Here is a 20,298-nt window from a genome sequence, read left to right on the forward strand (position 1 = left end):
AATGAAATTGCATGAACACAATTCTGTATTGCCACTCTCTAGTTTCTACAGTTTCTAAGATAGAAACAACACAGGCATAAAGGGTTCTTAATTTACAAATGTACCATAATATTAGAGTTGGATTACAGTAATTTTGTTAAATAAAGCCAATATATATTCAATGGCCTGAAGGATCTTTATTTAAAAAAAAAAAAAAAAAAAAAAAAAAAGAAAGCTGGGCTGGGCGCAGTGGCTCACACCTATAATCCCAGCAGTTTGGGAGGCCGAGGTGGGCAGATTGCCTGAGCTCAGGAGTTCGAGAGCAGCCTGGACAACATGGTGAAACCCCGTCTCTGCTAAAATACAAAAATTAGCCGGGAGTGGTGGCGCATGCCTGTAGTCCCAGTTACTCAGGAGGCTGAGGCACAAGAATTGCTTGAACCAGAAGCTGGAGGCTGCAGTGAGTTGAGATTGGGCCACTGCACTCTAGCTTGTGAGACAGAGTAAGACTGTCTCAAAAAAAAAAAAAAAAAAAAGCCAGTATAACCACTATAACCACTGATGATGATGACGATGACGTCAGTAATAGTAATGATAGGGAGGGTTAACATTATTGGGTACTTCTTGCCATGCTTTAAGTTCTGTTCTAAGTGCTTTATGTGTATTATCTCATTAAGGCTTCTGAACAACCTAAGAAGGTTGAGTAGAGATGGGGTTTCACCATGTTGGCCAGGCTGGTCTCAAACTCCTGACCTCAGGTGATCTGCCTGCCTCGGCCTCCTACAGTGCTGGGGTTACAGGCATAAGCCATTGCACCAGGCCTGAAGGTACCTTTATCATCTATTTTATAGATGGGTAAATAGAGGGCATGAGTTTGAATTCTGACTTTCTCACTTACTAGCTGTAAGACCTTAGATTAGTAAGTAGGAAAGTCAGAATTCAAACCCTGTGGCTCCAGAAACTCAGTTCTACAATCACTTCACTGTTCTCTATACCTGGCTCTATGATTTAAAAGGTAATGACTGGCCAGGTGCAGTGGCTCATGCCTGTAATCCCAGCACTTTGGGAGGCCAAGGAGGGTAGATCACTTGAGGTCAGGAGTTCCAGACCAGCCTGGCCAACATGGTGAAACACCGTCTCTACTAAAAATACAAAAATTAGCCAGGTGTGGTGGCATGCGCCTGTAAGCCCAGCTACTCGGGAGGCTGAAGCATGATCGCTTCAGCCTGGGAGGCAGAGGTTGTAGTGAGCCAAGATCGTGCCACTGCACTCCGGCCTGGGTGACAGAGCAAGACTCTATCTCAAAAACAAAGAGAGGGAGGGAGGGGGAGAGAGAGCAAGTGAGAGAGAGCGAGCGACTGACCACTACTAGACAGTGTACAGGCATAGAATACACTGGAGGGAAAGTCAGAATTCAAACCCATGCCCTCTGGCTCAGGAGGTGTAGGACAGATGACTTTTCTGGCTTATTTTTTAGATGACAGTTTATCACCACCTAGCTTGTTTACCAAATGTAGTAGGAGCCATACTTTAAAGCAGATGACTATTATTGATTGCTGGCCAGAGCAATATTTCCTACAATCATTCAGCCAATGTGAGAATTACATTAAATACAATGAGAAAATAATGTTAAAATGTAAAAATGTGTGGTGTAAAAATTATGACCACTACCTTAGCTCTGGAATATTTTCAATATCCAGCTAATTAAAAAAAAAAAAAAAACTATACTAATTAGGCTGTAATTTGTTGAAAAATGACATTTCTCTTACTAGATGTAAGCCCCCAAAGATTAAGGGCAGATCTTATATGCTGAACTCTGTATTGGATTAGATAGTATAATCAAAGTCTTTGAGAAGAGAAGGCTTCAGGCTTGGTGCCAATCCTGTTTAATGCTTAACTATGGGGAAACAGACGAAGGGCAGGCTCATGTGCCTAGGCTCAAGGATGGAGGATAAGAGGTCAGAAGCATGGGGGATGTGAGAGAAAACGAAGATGGAAAACCCAGTTTTCATGAAGTATCTTTCTTTTGTAGATGTGTTCTATGGTCAAGGGTTCTCAAAACTGGATACACACTTGGTGCTCAACAACGTTTGACAATCTCACATTTCACACTTTAATTTCAATTTTCTGAAATTATACGGAAAATGCTTGCACCTTTGCTTATACTCTTCTTCATTCTCAGAACATCATCTTAACCAATTTATGCCCATCATTTTCTTTGAAGAGCTAAAGGTTTCTAACTTCCCAGAAGGCTTCAGATCAAGTCCTTAACCTGTTCATTGCTATATTTCATGATCCTCTCAGTTACTAATCTGTACACTATCACCAATTTGTTTACATGTGTTCAGATAAAATACATAAAATATGTGTATTTTATCTTCCCAACTAGGCTATTCTCTCCTTGTTGAGATGAATGAAAGTGGTCTTTGGAGTTCTCTCTTTTTTTTGTGACAGAGTCTCTCTTTGTCACCTAGCCCGGAATGCAGTGGCACAATCTCGGCTCACTGCAACCTTCGCCTCCCGGGTTCAAGTGATTCTCCTGCTTCAGCCTTCTGAGTAGCTGACATTACAGATGCCTGCCACCATGCCTGGCTAATTTTTGTATTTTTCATAGAAATGGGGTTTCACTATGTTGGACAGGATGGTCTTGAACTCTTGACCTCAAGTGATCTACCCGCCTTGGCCTCTCAAAGTGCTAGGATTACAGGCATGAGCCACCGCACCTGGCCCTGGCCTGGAGTTCTTAAAATCAGACTCAGCTATGAAAAACAATGAGGCTAATAAAATAAACCCTCTTGCAAGTTACTCCATAAAGACAAAGGAAGGTAAAACAAATTTTTGAAAAATGTGTCATATTATATTGAAGACATGTGCTTATTCATGAAATAATAGGTATTTAGAACTATAAATTAAAATCTATAACATTTTGTTTTTATTTTTGAGATGGAGGCTGCCTGTTGCCCAGGCTGGAGTGCAGTGGTGACTCACTGCAACTTCCACTTCCCGGGTTTAACCAGTTCTCCTGCCTCAGCCTCCTAAGTAGCTGGAATTATAGGCCCCACCACCTTGCCTAGCTATTTTTTGTGTTTTTAGTAGAAACAGGGTTTCACCATGTTGGCCAGGCTGACCTCGAACTCTTGATCTCAAGTAATCTGCCTGCCTAGGCCTCTCAAAATGCTGGGATTACAGGTGTGAGCCACTGTGCCTGGCCTAAAATCTATAACATTTTAAAATATGAGACATATCATCACTTTTTGGGATGGAGAGGAAGGAAAAAATCAGTCACCGGACAGGAAACTGCACATACTTTCCTATTCTATAACTACAGATTCATGGTCTATACTGCATCTCACTATTTCAAATACCTACTACCAACCTCTATTTTCCCTCCTATTCCTCTCTCCCAGCAATGAGGACTTTCTAAAGAGCTGAGGAATAGAATAAGACATTTGCTCATCTACCTATATTGCTGGAAACATAAGACAATGCCAGACAATATTTACTTGCCAATATCAATGTTTTTCAGATCCTAAACATTAATAAATGAAAAATGCAATAAAATGAGGATAAAACCAAGCTTCTACGACTAATAAAACTCTTAAGATGATAAAGTTGTATATTACAGAAGTGTTTTTCCTGTATTAAAAGGAGAGCATAGAAGATGTATTGTAGTTGTGCACTTAATTTATTCAAAATCATCTCTACCCAAAGTACATAAAAGAGACAATATACCTGATATGTTGGCACTGAAGTATAGGGGATGACCACTCCTTGAATCTGATTTCCAATGCTGTTGGGTTGGCCACTGACTAGGCTCTGACTCTGGGGTTGCTGAACTCCAACTATTCCTTGGTAGTTTTGCTGCTGGTTGGGTATTACTTGATAACCTGTAATGGCACAATGAGTTAAATCCTGCTCTGAATTCATTTCATCTAGTAAGATTTAAAAAAAAATTTAAGCAAGTACTTTTATGCTCTAAAATCATAAAATTTTTATTAAATGGTAAGCCCCTAAAACCATGTATTATGAAATAACATTTTAGCCCCAGTTACCTACATTCCCTCACTAAAATATACTGAAATAAAATCTGCCTACAAAGATTTCTTCTACAATTGCGAAGATTATAGGGTCACACACTTAGATAACATAAGACAATTACTATTCAGGGCATATTACAATCTATTATGACAACTAGTTTCTCAGGACCAGGAGTTGCTATATAACATGAGCCCAGAGTAAATGGAAAATATGTAGGGCCCTTTGTTAAAACAAATAAACAAACAAAAAACTATTAAGAATTTCAAGTTGGTAACAACAGAATATTAACACAAGCATGGGGCTCTATGCATCTGCAGAGGTTCCATTCCCATGAAACTGTCCCTGCTGGGGATTAAAAAAGAAAAGGCAGGGGAGAGAACCACTTTTGAAAGTGTCAAAGACAGGCAAATGGAGTTACACCGTAATTTTTTAGATTATTTCTTCATTGTATGATTAAGGTCACTTGACAGATCATTAAACAAATCAAGTAATCTGCTCAAGGTCACAAAGCAAACACATAAACTGACTGTTGGTAATTTAAGTGGTAAGTTAAGTGCACAAATTTACTTTTATCAAGTAAACTTATTTACTTAACAAGAATCTACAATGATAAGCTCTAAGTAGTGAATGCGAACTGTATTTTGTCTCCTGATCCTAAGAGGACTCTTTTAGGTATACTAATTAGCTAAAGACTCATGTAAATTACTAGATGCTACCCACAAAGTTCCTTTTATTTTTTATTTATTTATTTTTTATTATTATTATACTTTAGGTTTTAGGGTACATGTGCACAATGTGCAGGTTTGTTACATATGTATCCATGTGCCATGTTGTCTTGCTGCACCCATTAACTCGTCGTTTAGCATTAGGTATATCTCCTAATGCTGTCCCTCCCCCCTCCCTTCTTTTTATTTTTTAAAGAACTAGATAAAAATAATCATCTAGCTTCAGAGTATTGAAATGTTTTTACAAAGATGAACTGAACTAGAACACCACCTATACAGACTTTAACAGCTAAAGGGCAATGAAATTGTTTCCCTGATAACACCATAAATACATTTTGTTATCAGTTTTCATTTACATCCTCACTAATTCCTAAAGCAACAGAAATGGCAATTTCAAGTATTGATTATAGACAGCAGCATCACTGTAGTTGTCTGGTAGTCTTAATAATTCTGCTCAAGGACCAAATAATTGAATAAAATCTAGCACCTATCTTCTCTAAAAATATAACTACAAAGTATATCCAGTAACAAAGCAACACATTAAAATTAAGAAACTAAAAATCTTGGCCAGGTGTGGTGGCTTACACCTATAATCCCAGCACTTTGGGAGATGGATGGATTGGGTGGATGGAGGTGGGTAAGCTCAGGAGTTTGAGACCAGCCTGGGCAACATGGCCAAATCTTGTCTCCACAAAAAAATACAAGATAGCGCCACTGCACTCCAGCCTAAGCGACAGCGCAAGACCCTGTCTCAAAAAACAAACAAAACCAACCAACCAAACAAACAAAAAACCAAAAACACAGAAAAAAAACCAAAACCAAAGTAAAAATTCAGTTACAGTGAATCCCTTAACAGTGAAGGGTTTTTGTAAAATGATGTTATTTCTATGGCAGAACTACTTTATGGCCATGTTTCCAATGACTTCCTTCTCACCAATCTAACTTTGTACAAATAGAATACTGTGTATTCTAGTTATCTGTAATAAAGTGATTGATAATATGCTGTTTGCTAAACCTTTACTCCTTGTGAATTTCCTATACTACTTAAACTTATAGGCAGGTAAAGGCAGAGAACAGAATAAAGTTCTTCCTTTTTAATCTAACAATTAACATTTAACACTATTTTCAGTTCATCAAATGACAAGTATTTCGAATTCATACCCCAAATTCCAAACACCATTAAAACATACAATGACAAATTTCCACCCTTAGAAAAATAACATAGGAATGGAAATGAAATGTGAACATGAGATCTTTTTTTTGTGTTGGAAATGCCACCTCAACACATACACATGTCTATTGCAGCATCAGAATTTGGGTTCTGTATAGACTGGGATAATAACTTCTTACGACAGACTTGGCAGAATTATAGTTTACTAAAATGAAAACAAACTGTATATATCTGGCAGAAATCACTGTATATAATCTGACTTAAAATAATTTTGACTTCAAACAGTCATACCCCCCTAAGAAACTAAAAATGTTATGCATATTACTTTTGTAGTCTATTCAAGAAATATTCAAGGTTATAGGTTGCCTTGAAAGAAAGCTTTAAAAAGCAAAAACAAGGCCAATTTATATGTAAATGTGCTTCTGATTTTTTTTTTTTTTTTTTTGAGACAGAGTCTCACTCTGTTGCCCAGGCTGGAGTGCAGTGGCACGACGTGGGCTCACTGCAGCCTCCGCCTCCCGGGATCAAGTGATTCTCCCACCTCGGCCTCCCAGGTAGCTGGGATTACAGGCACATGCCATCACACCCGGCTAATTTTTCTATTTTTACTGGAGACGGGGTTTCACCACATTGGCCAGGCTGGTCTCCAACTCCTGACCTCAGGTGATCCATCCGCCTCGGCATCCCCAAGTGTTGAGATTACAGGCGTGAGCCACTGTACCAGGCCTGATTTTTTTTTACTTATCTAAATTTAACAATTTTTCGAGGCTCGTCTTGGAGGTCTCCTGCTTAAAATTCTCTATTATGATAAAAGGTCTGAGACAAAAGGCTTTCAATAAATACCTATAGAAACCATTCGTACTGATGTAATGTGCGGTCAGTAGGACTCTACGTCACGGAATTTGTTTTTCTGTTTTGTTTTATTAGAGACAGGGTCTCACTCTGTTGTCAAGGCTGGAGCGCAGTGGCATGTTCACAGCTCACTGTACCCTCGAGCTCCTGGGCTCAACGAATCCTCCCCACCTCAGCCTCCTGAGGAGCTAGGACTATGGGTGTGCACCACCATGCCTGGCTACATCATGAAAGCTGCATGAGTAAATTTCTAATGGTATCTTATTCTTTTTTTTTTTGTTTTCGGATGCAGTCTCTATCGCTCAGGCTGGAGTACAGTGGTGCAATCTTGGCTCACTGCAACCACCACCTACTGGGTTCAAGCGATTCTCTTGCCTTAGCCTCCCCAGTAGCTGGGGCTACAGGAGCGCACCGCCATGTCCGTCTAATTTTTGTATTTTTAGTAGAGATGGGGGTTTCACCATGTTGGCCAGGTTGGTCCTGAACTCCTGACTTCAGGTGATCTGCCCACCTCAGCCTCCCAAAGTGCTGGGATTACAGGCGAGAGCCACAACGACTGGCCTGGTATCTTATTCTTTAAAGCAGCCCGATCTCCATTAATATCCATGCCTACTAATTGCCCCCCCCCCCCCCACACACACACTCTCTCTCTCTCTCTCACAAACACCACGTACATTTTGAAAATTTGACATGAAATATAAAACAGTTGATCTCAGCATCTGGTCATTTGTTACGAACGGTAGTAAAAAGGACACCATCTGGGTTAGATAAAGATAGATATGTCATGGTTCCTATCTTTGAAATTAGGCATTTTTAGCCACCATACCGTATGAGGATAGCAGTATAAAGAGTCTTATGAAAACAAGAGGAAGAAATTAGTCCTGACTGATATTTATAGCGGTAGTGACATTTGGGCTTGGACTTAAAGGAAAAGCTCATTCCAACAAAAATAAAAGGTTTGGAAAAAGTAAGACAGTTAATATGTTTGAGGAATGGGGAATAGTCATGAATGAATGAATATGGTATGTGAAGTGATAAGTGGAAGATGACGGTACAACAGAATACTGGTGAAGAAGCACAGGTTTTACACATAGAAGAGTGATAAGAACTACCAGGAAGTTCTAGATTTTAAAGACTGTGAAAGCAGAAAAAACACTAACATCTCAGTACTTCATTCAGCAGTAGCATAAATAAGCTAGGATTGAGTTTTTGAACACAGTGGAGCTATTAAAAATAATGATGCCAAGCACTTCAAAAATTACCTTCGCTAAGAATCTATCTTATTAATCCCTTCACGATTTTGTCTATTCTCTTATGCCACATCTCATAAAACTCTACAGGTAACATAAACGTTTTCTGGTTAGTTGTTCTCTCATGGTTTGTGTATGCCTTTTTTTTTTTTTTTTTGAGACAGAGTCTCACTCTGTCGGCCAGGTTGGAGTGCAGTGGCACCATCTTGGCTCACCGCAACCTCCACCTCCCGGGTTTAAGTGATTCTCATACCTCAGCCTGCCGAGTAGCTAGAATTACAGGCGTGTGCCACCGTGCCTGGCTAATTTTTGTATTTTTAGTAGAGACAGGATTTTGCCATGTTGGCCAGGACGTCAAACTCCTGACTTCAGGTGATCTGCCCGCCTCAGCCTCCTAAAGTGCTGGGATTATAGGCATGAGTCATGGCGCCTGGCCTGAATTTAAATTTTACGGTAACATTGGGCCAGTGTGGTGGTTCACACCTGCAATCCCAGCACTTTGGGAGGCCAAGGTGGGTAGATCACGTCACATCAGAAGTTCAAGACCAGCCTGACCAACATAGTGAAACCCCATCTCTACTACAAATACAAAATTAGCCAGGCGTGGTGGCGCATACCTGTAATCCCAGCTACTTGGGAGGCTGAGGCAGGAGAATCACTTGAACCTAGGAGGCAGAGGTTGCAGTGAGTTGAGATCGCGCCATTGCACTCCAGTCTGGGTGACAAGAGCAAAACTCCATCTTAAAAAAATAAAAATTAAAATTAAAAAAATAAATTTTAACGTAACATTGGTTTATAAGATTAAACACATTTAATCACCTTTTCATTAAAATGACACTCCCACGAATACAAATCACATCAGACTGGAATTTCTGGATCACTCATTAAGTCTCTCCTAGAAAAACGTACAGCAGCTAAATCACAGATTCCATATAATTAGCCTCAAAGTGCTTAGGAAGAACTCAAACAAAGAATACAAACTGTTTAACTTTATATCTAGTATGTAAAGTTTGAAATGAAGGTATTATTTGAATATTTTTACTTTTAATTTATTTACTATTATTTTTTGAGACACAGTCTTACTCTATTGCCCAGGACAGAACGCAGTGGCGTGATCTCACCTCACTGCAACCTCCACCTCCTGGGTCAAGCGACTCTCCTGTCTTAGCCTCCTGAGTAGCTGGAATTACAGGTGTGTGCCACCTCACCTAGCTAATTTTTGTATTTTTAGTAGAGACAGGGTTTCGCCATGTTGCCCAGGCTGATCTTGAACTCCTGAGCTCAAAGTGATCCGCCCTGGTTGGCCTCCCAAAGTGCTGAGATTATAGGGGTGTGCCACGGCACCTGGCCTGAATATTTTTAAAAATGTAGACTTAATATCTTTTATAAAAACCTTATAGAGCATAAAAAAGATTTTTATAGTAGAAAATTTGGAAAAAAATACAAACATAGAAAAACCCTATATGGGAAAATAATCACTTATAGATACTCCCCCATTTACATTTTTATATATGGCTAGCCTAATTTTCTATGCAGACGGCAACATATATATTCATTTTCATTATTTATAGAAATGGGGTTATATGACACAGACTATTTCAAAATCTTTTTTCATATAATGCTTCCACATCTTATCAATAGAAATTTTACAATGTATGGGAAGAAAGTATTTAAGTAATATTCTTCAAAACATATTTAGACCTCAAGTTTAACATCAAACAACTCAACTGATCTTTACTGTACTTTCAGGATGAAGGCATGCGTTGAGAAGCTAAAAGGACAAAAAATATAAACATTTTAGAACAAACTATGTCAGCTTCCTGTGTCTGCTCTGGAATTTGGCCCCAAATTCCTGTCTTTTCACTTAAAATATAATTTAAAATTATATTTTCATTTTAAATTTAAATTTTCACTTAAAATTATCTTTAAAATTATATTTTCATTTTAAATTTAAATTTTCATTTAAAATATAATTATCTTTGCTTCAATGATACCACAAGCTAATCTTTTTTGTTGATTTTTCTTTTTTTTTTTTGAGACTGAGTCTTGCTCTGTCTGCTTTGTCACCCAGGCTGGAGTGCAGTGGTGCAATCTTGGCTTATGGCAACCTCAACCCCCTGGGTTCAAGTGCTTCTCTTGCCCAAGGAGCTGGGATTACAGGTGCGTGCCAGCACACCCATCTAATATTTGTGTATTTAATAGAGATGGGGTTTCACCATGTTGGCCAGGCTGGTCTTGAACTCCTGCCACCAGGTGATTGGACCACCTCGGTCTCCCGAAGTGCTGGGATTACAGGGGTGCGCCACTGCGCCTGTCACACAAGCTAATCTTAATACCTAAGCCTCAAATGACATTTATTAAGTTTCAGGCACTGTTCTGAGTACTTTACATATGTTAACTCATTTAGTGTTCACAATCTTATGAAACAGATACAATTATTATCCCTATTTTTCAGATGAGGAAACAAAAGGCACAGAGAGGTTCATACCTTCTCTATAGTCAACAGCTATCAAGTGTGTAGCTGGGAGCTGCACACAGCTGTCTGATTCTAAAATTTACTTTTTTGAGGAACACATGTTAAAGAAGAAAAAGTATTATAGTAATATTGTTCAAATAAGCAGAACCTGGCCTTGTTTCATTTTCTGATAATTTTGGTTAACGAAGACTTTACTGTAGCTTAACATACCTAAGTCTCAAGATAAACTTAATTACAAGAAAACAGATAATTACTGGAAATAATGTCAATCAACAAGGAAACTTTTTGTTCATTTGAACTAAAGATTTATTGGTGAGTATAAGCATTGCTATTCAAAATAGGAATCAGAGTGAAAATTTTTGAGTAGTTAGTTCAGATGGTAGCCACATGAACTTGGGGGCGTTAAAAAAGAGCAGGTGTAAGTGAGCATATGATTAGCCCATAATGTCCTCTCGGTGGGAGGAACAGTCCTTCCCTTGGTTTGCCCACTACCCCCAAGATGCGTGGTTTACTACTTATGTATTTCAAAGTTACACTTCCTTGCCTTACTATAATTAGACTATATGCATAAATTGTATTAAACAATTAGGAAGGGCCACTGCACTCCAGTCTAGGCAAAACAGTGAGACTCCGTCTCTAAAAATATTAAAACATAACAAAAGACAATTGGGAAGGAGAAGAACTGGCTCAAATGGTGACACTACTTCAGGTTCCACATCCCACAGTTCTGTCTCTCAGCCTGAGTATTTTCATGTGAATCTCCAATGTTCCCTTTGGGCTTTAGTTTTGCTGTTTTGCCTCAGAGGCTGCTTTTGCTCAAAATGTCTGTTGCCACATTCCAGATTAGTCTATACAAGATTAGTCTAGCAGAGTTTTCATAGATACTGGCTGTCTTCTCCACAAAGTCAGGCTGCTTTGCCAAGAAGTCAGACTTTACTCAGCAGGGCAGTGCCAGCTTTAGCCTGTACACATTTTGTGCAAGGAGAGCTACTATGTTTTATGGGTGAAGTCTTGAAGTTCTGTGAAGCACTGGCTTTTTTCCATCCACTGAGTAGCATTTCATTCATTTTTACATCCAAGGCAGGAAAACCCACCAGGTTTAAACTACACTGGGTAGAAAGCCATCAGGGTCTGAGGAACCATTCTAAACTAACACAACTAAAATTGTCATTTAACATTTGATGCTCAGTATGATCGGTACCCCAGGAACGAAATTCTACTGGCATTAGGACAGGTATATGAATGTTTTTTCCAGAAATCATGATGAAATGTTTCATCACTTATTCTTTTTTTTTTTTTTTTTGAGACGGAGTCTCGCTCTGTCACCCAGGCTGGAGTGCAGTGGCGCAATCTCGGCTCACTGCAAGCTCCGCCTCCCGGGTTCACGCCATTCTCCTGCCTCAGCCTCTCCGAGTAGCTGGGACTACAGGCGCCCGCCACCACACCCGGCTAATTTTTTGTATTTTTAGTAGAGATGTGGTTTCACCGTGGTCTCGATCTCCTGACCTCGTGATCCGCCCGCCTCGGCCTCCCAAAGTGCTGGGATTACAAGCCTGAGCCACCGCGCCCAGCCGTTTCATCACTTATTCTAATAATTATAACATACAACACAGTAACTGGCTGAAAAGTATATAATTTTGAATTATATTCTCTAAAGAGCAGAACATTAAAGATTACTAAAAGATTATTGGTCTTTTTCTAATGCAGTGCTTAGCAGAAAAGTACTCAATAGGCATTAACAGGCTAGCATTTGTTCCAATGAAAAAGAAACTAAAACTGGGATCTATATTGGTTAAAATTATTATAATCACAAGCAAAACTAGAAATACTCAGCTGGAAAGCACTAAAAACAAAAAAACCCACATCATTCTCCTAATCCAATCAAAGATAAGAACCTTATTATTGCCTATGTAAGACAGAATCATTAATAAAATAATTGTTAACATAAAATAAAGGATCATTTAATTACAGGTATGCCTCACATTATGTACATTTGCTTAATAAAATTTACATCTTGAACTGTTCAAGTTGCTCATGATTTCCTCTGAACTTTTGTTTAAACAAAGAAATTTCAGACTGCTGGGCATGAACTGTTACAGAGTGACACCTAGAGAAGTGGCATTGTAGGTTAGGTTCCTCGTCTAATTATTCAGACAAAAGCAAGAGTGGGTACAGAGTTCTGATAGTGTCAAAAGTATAGTTTGAAGACTGCCAAGTTTGAGAAAGAAAAATCCAATGATCTGGAAAAGAGGGAGAAGGCTGAGGATTAGGAAGGAGAAGTAGATTCCTAGAGAATGAAAAGTATCAACAGGTTTCAAAAATGCTGCAAGAAGAGTATTTCCGGTATCCCGACTCCAACTTGGCTACCACATAAATTATTCTTTCTTCATTAAAAAGTATATTTCAGTATATTAGAATTACAAAAAATTCTTCCTGTGATACATCTGAATTTAACCTGGAAAGTAGAGGAAAACAGTATATCTTTTATAGGAATTTACGTCAATATTGTGCGAAAGCCTCTATTTTGTAAAGTAAGAAATGCCAATAGTAAGTGATACCAAACAACAAAATAAATATCCAGATCTCAACATAGATTTAAAAAAAAAAACAAACACTACCATTCTGCTTTGTTAAAGGACTGCACTGTTGCAATATTATTCCATTTCTTCCAGCATTTTCAGAGGAAAGCACAATCAATTCTGCAAGCTGAGAGAACTAGGACAATATAAATTGATGGTTCAGGCACTTCCCTGGAGAGCTCCAAAGAATATTCTATTTTTAACTCTCTTTCACTTTAACCGAGAAAAGAGCAGGAACGAAATGCAGTGCTCAGCAGAGAAGTACTGAACAGGCATTAACAGGCTAATTTTATTTTATATAGGTGATCCAAACTAGCATTTGTTCTAAAGGAAAGCATTCTTAATAACACAGAAATAATCAGAAAAATTACAAAAAGAATTAAAGAAATGCTTACAATACCCATGAATCTAAGGTTATTTCACTTAATAGCACCTATTAATTTTTTTTCCAGACTGCACTTGTACAATAGAAGCACTGTGAAGGTAGTTTTTTTTTTTTTTTTTTTTTTTAAAGATGAGCCATTTTAACTAAAGCCAAATTTATTTGTAACTAGGCATCTACAAGACCAAATTGTTAAAACCTCAAGCTTATAATCTTGGGCTTCTGTCTGCGGTACTATTTTAGTAGGCGGGCAAGTTCAACTAAAGCTAGCCCCATGGGTGTATTTGGAAGGAGATGCAGTTGCCATCACACTTGATTATCCCTTCTCATCTATCATCCCCTCTTCTCTCACTCCTGTGCCTGAAATAAACATATACATATACAAAAACCAATTCTAACAAAAACAGCCACACAGAGTTTGCTCACAGCTATTTAAAGAACTATTCCATGGAAGAGTCTATACAACTCAAGGAAATCTGTGGGTACTTACCAGATATATTTGGCTCCAGATTTCAGTGGCGGCAGGTTAATGGAGAAGGGAAAAGGGAAATAGGTGGATTTGTAGGTATTATACAATGTCTGAATCTATGCTGAATCACATAATACATACTAAGAAATGCTCACAGAATCAATGAAAAAACAAGAATAGCCAGAGCCACTACCTAGTAATTTACAAATATAAAATTCCTATTACTTGGATTGAAAGTTGTCAATAAAGAAATTGACTTTGTGCCTAGAGTCCCTATTTGACATAGCTGACTCTCCTATCAATAAGCCCCCTCACCTGCTTACCCAGTAGTGCTGACTTTTCCTTGCTTGCCTTTTACACCCTAGTTACTCTTAAATTTGTGCCTTCAAATTCTGTCAACAGTCTGCGCACGTTGAAGACTGTTTATCCCAACAAGTTTCTTCCACAGGGTCGTTCATCAGGATCCTACCACAGTCTGCTGGTAATAAAGCTTAATCAACTTGGAACCATATGATTCTGGGTTATCTGGAAAGCTAAGACTAAAGATATAATGCACTGATAATCTTTGAAGTTATCAAATGGTTGTAAAACTAAAAGTATAGTTTCATAGAATCATTTTGCTTCCCACAGGTATGCAACAACATCATCGATGGAAAAAAAAAATTAAATTATATCGTTGGTAAGAACCGAGACCAAGTAGCTTCAAATGCATTTAGGTGTATTAGGTCCATTTGATGTCATGCTTTCATATATAACAATATCCCTAAAAAGTTGTGTAGCAATAGGGAGAGACATATTTGACTTCTGCTAATGAGTTTGGTATGCTTAAAACACTAAGCTAATTTTTAGATAAGCTCAAAACCAAACTGAATTTGTCATCCAAATCTACTTTGGAAAAGAAATAAGCAATAGCTTTCACAAGTTTTTAATAGGTAAATTATATTAGGCCAAAGCTGTCACTTAAATTCAAATCCCTATTTCTGAGTATGATGCATGATTTAAAGGTATTACAATTAATGAAAAATATAAACAAATGTTAACATCTTCATACAGCATTAAAAAAAAGCAAAAAAGCAGTGGAAACCTGAGTAAAAAGAAGCCAGGAAGCAGCTGAAAAAGAGACCGGTTCACTGTGAGAAATGTAAACCTCTCAGACAGTGCTACGGCCCCGAATCCAACAGCTCAGGAACAAGGCCAATTATTGCAAAATATTAAATGTATATGGTGAAGCTACAAACTTTTCAAGAGTCATAAGAATAATAACAGCTACACAGAAAACAGCTAGGGCTCTGTAAACCTAAAATCTTCACTATACTTACTACCTGCAGAAAAAGTTTCTTTATAGTATACCACACTCCTTATATGCAGTGTACTTTACAGTATTCAAAGCATACATTTTATGATAAAGGTTTAAAGTAATAAATCTTTATTAGTGAAACTGGTAAGTAATCTGATCTTTTGAAATAGTTGCTTTCATTGACTCCAGTTATTGACAGTTGGTTGCCAAGCTGTTACAAACCAATTCTCTATTATTCTACCTTTCTGAACTAGAAATGACTCACGAGACACAAAGAATCATGGAGTTTTAGAGTACACAGAGGCTTCAATAGACAATACAGTAAAACTTCCATACTTTGCAAATGAGTCCAACTGAAACTCAGTGGCTTTAAGTGATATGCCTAACACCAGTTACAAAGGACTAAGGGCCATCAGGATTCTGACTTTTATTTTGTTGTTCTTTCCCATTATGTAGTGCATTGTCTAGAAAGTCTTATGTGTGTAGCCAGGGTTTCTTCTGTTTCTGTTGATAGGGGTTTACTCAACCTTGTTTTGAAAGAATAGTTCAGTAGTTTCACATTCATAACAAAAGACTAGTACATTCATTTCCCCAGCAGTAATGTTAGTCCTGATTTCAATTGTGGTCCACTGGCACATGTGGATAAAAGACCTAGAGAATTTTATCCTTGAGATATTTCCCCAACCTCCTTCCTACCCACCAAAGGAAAAATAATGAAAGATCCTGTATTTCTACTGCCCATACACTATCTGGTCTAAAAATACTTTGCTCAGCTGGGTTTGTTAATTTAGGGCAAAATTTCTTTAAGTTCAAATACAAACATTTAAACATTACTTGTGCCAGAGTGAAAAAAAAATTGCTCCGAATCTACTAGTGTTTTCATTATTTGGTTGAATATTAGTTTCACCCTTTTATGTAATTAAAAAAAAAACATGCTTCTTGACACTTTGTGGGGTAAGTGTTGTTTGACAAGAAATAAAAATATAAGAGATATTAAAAATTATTTCTCATTTTTAATCAGATTGGGATAGTAGAATGTAGAGAGGTAAGAAAGTAAAAACCAAAAGGAAACCCAGAAGTATGTTTCCATATAAAAATGTAAATTATGAGACCGTAATTGCTATATATCTGTAAAAAAACTAAAAAAACAATAAACTGTCTTGTTAATTTCCCAGTACATTTTACTTTTCTACACTAGGGCACATACAAACATAAATGCACACTTTTCTGTTAAGCTTTTTTTTTTTTTTTTTTGAGACGGAGTCTCACTCTGTTGCCCAGGCTGGAGTGCAGTGGTGCCATCTCAGCTCACTGGAACCTCCGCCTCCCAGGTTCAAACGATTCTCCTGCCTCAGCCTCCCGAGTAGCTGGTATTACAGGTGTGCGCCACCATGCCCGGCTAATTTTGTTTTTGTATTTTTAAAGTAGACACAGGGTTTCACAATGTTGGCCAAGCTGGTCTCAAACTCCTGACCTCAGGTGATCCACCTGCCTCGGCCTCCCAGAGTGGTGGGATTACAGGCATGAGCCACCGTGCCTGGACTTCTGCAAGTTTTGACATAAAAATTAACGATGAGCTAACTATAAAAAAGTCTTTAGATTATAACTTTTAAAAAAGAGTTCAAGTCCCCACTAATTCTATGAAAAGGTTCAATACAATTACCAATACAATAGTTGGCACTAGCCCTGCTGAACTTTTCTTTAAAGGAAAATTTTCTATGATACTTATTAGCATAACAAAATTCCTTTCTCTTTTAGATAAGAATGCTTTGAGGATTTATTCCTTTCATTCTTCAAACTGAATGAGTCAACTAACTTAAGCTGTAAGTTAAGAGGATACTATATAAAACAGCTGAAAGGACAAGTCTAGTTTTTATAAAGTGTTATATTATGACTGACTCATAAGAGTCAAACACAATGTCAAACATTTTTCAAAGACATGATTCTCTTTTTTGTGTCTGTAGCACTATCCAGATGCAACCTGATTTATTGTTTCCTCCTTCTTATCATAACTAGCATCAGAGAAAACCCCACAGTTAAAAATATCACCAATGATAAACACATGCTATCTGTCACACAGATGTTTTCACCCCCAATCAGGCATATTTAGTTGAATTCTATTAAGTGTTTTTTTTTTTTTTTGCAGAGAGGCATTTGTACTAGCACACTAGTCCCAATCTGTGATTGAAAGTGATTTTGTAGGCAGTTTGACCATGGAGAGGGATAAACATTTTGCCGTGTTGAAGAACAAAATTAGTAAGCTAACACAAACACAGAACAAAGGATTTTTGCTTGCCTTATCAATAGAGTGTACTAATGAATTAAGTTAATTACTCACACACAAGGATATTTAAATGAGTAGCATGAAGGTACATTTCTTTATTATGGCATCAGCTACAGTCTGTGTTATAATTTTGGAAGAAAAAAATCAAGAAAAAACAATATGAAAATTCTATTACTTGAGGTCCAGAAAAATTCAGAAAATTGTTTCTGAATAAAACACCAATGTATATAAAGCTAATGAGCAGTCCCACAACCAATGTTCCCACAAATAGAGAATAACTTTTGATACCTTTTGAAATTATATCATATACTAGTTTACATTATTTGATGTGGACTGTATTATTAAATTTTAGGTAGCTTGGAACTAAAAGTATAACTTGGCTAAAAATGACCAATGTTTGTATTCAACATTCTTTGGAAGAACATTTGTCACACGTACAATACAAGGCTAGTAACATACTAAAAAGGGGAGAACCTGTAAACTAACCACGAGACAACTCCTAAGGGTAACAGATTAAGGACCTGGAAGTTATCCTGCGTGGCTACGCTAAGCATGAACTATATCTAGCCGAGAAAGTTAGTGAGTCACAATGATCACTGAAGACTGCAACAGTAAAGAGAAGTGTAACTACTATTCATCAGATGGGCCAGTGCAGAGATGCTTCTCCTAAACTGGTGGTAACCCTGAAGAGTTTCACACAATATCAAGAGCAGTAGATAGCTTCAGTGGAGGTGGAGGTTATGGGTTCCTCAGTGAGTCACACTCACATAGTCTGGGAGCCTCCAATAGTGATAAGCAGTTAAGAAAGCTCTAAAGAAACCAATGATAAAATTCTACTTCAACTCCTAGAGTTATAAAAGGCTGAATAAATACCTTATTAAACATCTGGGAAGTACACATCTAGGTGAGAAGCATATAGAGAAATGAGTTCATTAAAAAATCAGTAAGATAGTTTTATACACTGAGATCAAAATTGTTTTCACTGAATGCTTGAAGAAAATCTGCAAAGTGCTAAAACAAAAACAATGCTGAGTTTTAATAAATTTCATTTAAGTGGCCTTAGATTGTATTTGGTTTAAAAATACTTTTCACTATCAATCAATAAACTGAAAAGCAAAACACAGAAAATAATGCTAAGTACATCATTTCTTCTAAAGGCATGCCTACTAAGAGATCAAAATATCATCCCTAGACTAGGGTTCTCAATCCAAGTTAGGTGGTTTTGATCTTTGCTTCTGGTTAGCCATTCATAAGTCATCTTGCCTTGCCTTGCCCCTCTTTTGCTGTTACCATAGGTGATTTATCAGGCTGCAAAGACAGTTTCAATCTCAATGGCAGTGAGAGATGGCAGCCACTTAACAAACTGCTTAAGATATTCCCAGTACAGCTCCCAACCCTTTAGCATGTAGACCTGACACTGTGGTATTTTCCAGAAGATGCTAAGATTTGCTCACTGTATTAATCTCATTGGTTTGCAAACTCATATGTATGAACATATTCGAGATCCTGAGAGACTAAGTAGGTACTATCTTAAGAGCAATACCGAAATAGAAGATGGAAAAAAGCACGGCTCAGAAGTTATGACATAAGAAACACAACTCACCTGTCTGCTGCGCAGGTTGTGGCAGTGGCTGGTTTAGATGTGAATTGTAATGAACAGAAGGGACTGGGCGATACTGAGGTTGGCTGGAGTGATAGTGGCCTGGAGCACAATAACAGGCTGGCATCTAGGATCATAAATATTGCGGGAAAAAAATCAATTTTACTTGCATTACATATGTTTTTCTGTGAGGAAGATCAGAGCTTAATGAGTAATAGTTCTTTTTAGCACTAATCATTGGAAAACTGATTTTTCTTAAATTTAACTGAAATTAAAAAAAATTCAAACATACAGTATGCATAAAAAGATAACTAATGTGTCATCAATCATATTTAGATTTTAATCTTTTTTGCCATATTTGCTTCAGCTCTCTCTCTTACAAAACCAACATTACCGAATTAGCTAAAGACTCACCCTATTTCCTTTACTCTAACTTCCGTAGAAGCCATTATTCTGTAGTTGGTGATTTTACTATATAGTATATATCTATTTACCATATATCTATTATCCATACATACATGTATTATTATTTTATTTATTTTTAGGGTTTGTTTTTTTTTTTTGAGGTGGAGTCTCGTTCTGTCGCCCAGGTTGGAGTGTAGTGCTGCGATCTTGGCTCACTGCAACCTCTGCCTCTCAGGTTCAAACGATTCTCCTGCCTCAGCCTGCTGAGTAGCTGAGATTATAGGCATGTGCCACCATACCCAGCTAATTTTTGTATTTTCAGTAGAGATGGGGTTTTACCATGTTGGCCAGGCTGGTCTCAAACTCCTGACCTCAAGTGATCTGCCCACCTCAGCCTCCCAAAGTGCTGGGATCATAGGCATGAGCCACTGTGCCCGGGTGAGTATTTTAAAAATCCAAATGTCCAAAATCTGAAATGCTCCAAAATCTTTAACTTTCTGAGTACAGTACTCAAAAAGAAACTCCATACGTGACCGCATGTGACAGGTTACAGTCAAAACTTTACGTCATGCATGAAATTATTTAAAATATTGCTTATATTACCTTAAGACTATGTGTATAAGATGTATATGAAACACAAGTGAACTTGGTTTTAGACTTTGGGCCCTATCCCAAGATATCTCATTGTATATATGCGAATATTCCAAAATCCAAAAAAAAAAAAACAAAAAAAAAATTCTGAAACTTCTGGTCCAGGCTTTTCAAATAAGGGAAACTCAACTACATATAAC

At 37.7% G+C, this 20,298-nt stretch overlaps 1 protein-coding gene across 21 annotated transcripts in view; it reads right to left on the minus strand.

Moving 5' to 3' along the window:
* R3HDM1 (R3H domain containing 1) overlaps positions 1-20,298 on the minus strand; it is a 198,949-nt gene that overhangs the window by 47,816 nt on the left and 130,835 nt on the right. For all 21 annotated transcript variants that reach the window (XM_030801265.1, XM_030801250.1, XM_003267601.4 and 18 more), the window contains 2 exons: positions 19,106-19,229; positions 3,712-3,866 (listed from right to left, as the gene is read on the minus strand). In XM_030801265.1, the coding sequence (XP_030657125.1) occupies positions 3,712-3,866; positions 19,106-19,229 (279 nt within the window). The remainder of the gene's footprint in view (positions 1-3,711; positions 3,867-19,105; positions 19,230-20,298) is intronic.

This window comes from Nomascus leucogenys, chromosome 20, assembly GCF_006542625.1.
Source record: "Nomascus leucogenys isolate Asia chromosome 20, Asia_NLE_v1, whole genome shotgun sequence".
NCBI classification, from domain to species: domain Eukaryota; kingdom Metazoa; phylum Chordata; class Mammalia; order Primates; family Hylobatidae; genus Nomascus; species Nomascus leucogenys.